Genomic DNA, 1,687 nt, shown 5'->3' on the forward strand with positions numbered 1-1,687 from the left:
GCGCCGCCGCCGTACCGCGCCGCCGCGCCCGCGTCGCTCGAGCCTCCGCTGCCGCTGCCGCGGCCAGTGCTGGCGCCGCCGCCAAGGTATGCGTCCGGGTCCCGCCCCACCCCGAGCAGAGCGCCCGGCGGCGCGCGCGGCGAGTCGGCGCCGCCGGGCCCCTTGGGCGCAAACGGCGGCGGCGGCGTCGGCGACGCGGCGCCGCGGGCGGCGCCGGGGTTGACGAGGGATTTGAGGAACCCGTAGGATGGGATCTTCCTGAATCCATCCAGGAAGCTGTGTTGGATGGGATTATGAAATTGTGGGGTGTTGAGGGGTTGGCGGCCGGCGTTCCGGGCGATTTTGGGGGGAGGGACACTCTTTGTCCAGGTTGGGGCCGCTCGGGCCTGAGCGAGGGCAGAAGCCGGGTGGCACGCCGCGGCGGCCCTGAGGGTCAAGTGCAGCCAACCAGAACTGCTCCAGGCAGGCGAGACAGCAGGGGGAGGGGCGAGAGGCTTTTCCGCGGCCCAGGGATGTCGGGGAGTGAGGGGAGCGCGAACAACGGAGCACAAGTCACGAGAGGGGCACAAAACAAGCGCGGCGGACCCACCCGTTGAGGCCTGAGAGGCCGCCCCTGTTCTGCCCCTCCTGGTTGGGCTTGGGCGCCTGCGGGCGCAGAAGCGCACAGGCGGCATCGCGTGGTTGGGCGGCAGCGTCGGCGGAGCGGACGCGACAGGGGGGGGGCGTCATCTGTGCCGGCGCACCGCACGCGCTTGCTTCGGCGTACGCGTTTGCATGCGCACGTGAACACACGCGTGCCCTTCATGTCGCGCGCAAGCTCTCCGCCCTCCCCGACAAATGTACGCGCACACGCACGGAGCCTGACGATCGAAGGAAATCCCCCTGTCTCGCACGCCCCCAGCAGGGTTCAGGGTTTCCCCACTCACGATCTCGCTCATGCGCCACCAGCCGTGCCCAGCCGCGTGGTCCAGGTCCTTCCGCGTGATGATGCCCGCCACGCAGTTCTGCCCGTCAACCACCAGCAGGTGGCGCAGGTTCAGGCCCACAAACGCCTTTTGGGGAGAGGGGGGGGGGGCAGGTGGTGCGGGCGGGGGCGCGTGCGTTCAGGGTTTGTGGGTTGGAGGGGAGCGGGGTCGGGAGCAAGGGGCAAGGGAGACACCGGGGGAGACGGCGGCTGGGGCCGGGCTGGTGGGGGGAAACTTCGCACACATGCTTCTTGGTGGACGTGATGAGGGGGCATGACGTGTCACCCTCATCAAATTCCTGACAATCCGGAGGACACGCCGCCCGCGCCGCGCGGCTCGCGGCTCGCGCCGTCGAGGACGTCAGGCCGGCGCCATTGCAGGACGTAGGCGGCGGTGTGTGCAGGGGGCCGCCAGCGGGGCGCGTCTGGCGGCTGAAACGGCAAGACGCTCAAGCGGGAGGACTGCTACTCGCTTTGCTTCTCGTTTCGTGAGCACCCTACGCGCCCTTGCACCCACCTGGTGCGCCCGCGACGCCGAGCAGTCCTTGCGGACCGTGATGGGCGACCTGTTCGCAAACGGCCGCAGGTCCAGGTACAGCTGCGACAGGTCGAGGCCGCCCAGGGAGAGGGGCGCGCCCGTGTCGAGCTGCAGCGCGTCAAGCGGCGTGGCTGACGAGGACACGTAGCGGTTGTGCGTGAAGTAGCGGCGGAAGAAGGTGCGCA

At 70.1% G+C, this 1,687-nt stretch overlaps 1 protein-coding gene across 1 annotated transcript in view; it reads right to left on the reverse strand.

Annotated features, from left to right (window-relative positions):
* The window catches only part of MNEG_13532 (hypothetical protein), a gene marked incomplete at both ends in the record, with an annotated part of 4,639 nt that extends 3,383 nt beyond the window's left edge, over window positions 1–1,256 (reverse strand). Inside the window, 4 exons of the mRNA XM_014037996.1 lie at window positions 16–276; window positions 590–645; window positions 927–1,052; window positions 1,251–1,256. Of these exons, the coding sequence (XP_013893450.1) occupies window positions 16–276; window positions 590–645; window positions 927–1,052; window positions 1,251–1,256 (449 nt within the window). The remainder of the gene's footprint in view (window positions 1–15; window positions 277–589; window positions 646–926; window positions 1,053–1,250) is intronic.
* Window positions 1,257–1,687: the final 431 nt, after the last annotated feature.

Source organism: Monoraphidium neglectum (assembly GCF_000611645.1).
Source record: "Monoraphidium neglectum strain SAG 48.87 unplaced genomic scaffold scaffold03884, whole genome shotgun sequence".
NCBI lineage: Eukaryota > Viridiplantae > Chlorophyta > Chlorophyceae > Sphaeropleales > Selenastraceae > Monoraphidium > Monoraphidium neglectum.